The sequence below is a fragment of the Sinocyclocheilus grahami genome, unplaced genomic scaffold (assembly GCF_001515645.1).
Source record: "Sinocyclocheilus grahami isolate Dianchi unplaced genomic scaffold, SAMN03320097.WGS_v1.1 scaffold800.1, whole genome shotgun sequence".
Taxonomy (NCBI): domain Eukaryota; kingdom Metazoa; phylum Chordata; class Actinopteri; order Cypriniformes; family Cyprinidae; genus Sinocyclocheilus; species Sinocyclocheilus grahami.
Genome location: NW_015505979.1, coordinates 2,653 through 3,185, shown reverse-complemented (window position 1 = coordinate 3,185; position 533 = coordinate 2,653). Strand labels below are relative to the sequence as shown.

Here is a 533-nt window from a genome sequence, read left to right as displayed (position 1 = left end):
AGGGATTTTCATGAACATGTGGACTACTTAAAAGGCCTGTGATAATCCAACAGAGACAAAATTCATATGATGCCAACACACACACACACACACACACACACAATCCTAATACACAACTAAAGACACTTATAGCACGTCTGATTTCATCTCAGAAGAAAAACTAAGAATAAAACAATCCACAAAACAGTTCTAAACACAATGCAGGTTATCTATAGACACAAGCTCACCCCTGCTTTGACTGAACGGAGACAGCACAGTGATATTTACAGTATTTCTCCAGTGTTTTATTGTAGGAGGAGCGGACAGAGACAAAGGCTCAGCTAGCGCTTCATTACATATGTATATAGAACACTGTCTGCAGGTTACGCGGCTCCTTAGAAACGCTACAGCACAAATCTGTCTCGAAAGACCGGGTAATAACGAAACAGTGAAGTCCATCCTTGCAGTCCGATGTGAGATGAGTGAGCTAGGCGTGTGCTGTGCTGCGAGACAGCGGACGGACTCACCTCGAGCAGCGCGCACAGCGTCAGCAG

At 44.7% G+C, this 533-nt stretch overlaps 1 protein-coding gene across 1 annotated transcript in view; it reads right to left on the bottom strand.

Moving 5' to 3' along the window:
- Positions 1-533, bottom strand: part of LOC107561947 (VOPP1 WW domain binding protein) — a gene marked incomplete at its 5' end in the record, with an annotated part of 34,847 nt that extends 34,314 nt beyond the window's left edge. Inside the window, one exon of the mRNA XM_016246496.1 lies at positions 507-533. Within this exon, the coding sequence (XP_016101982.1) occupies positions 507-533 (27 nt within the window). The remainder of the gene's footprint in view (positions 1-506) is intronic.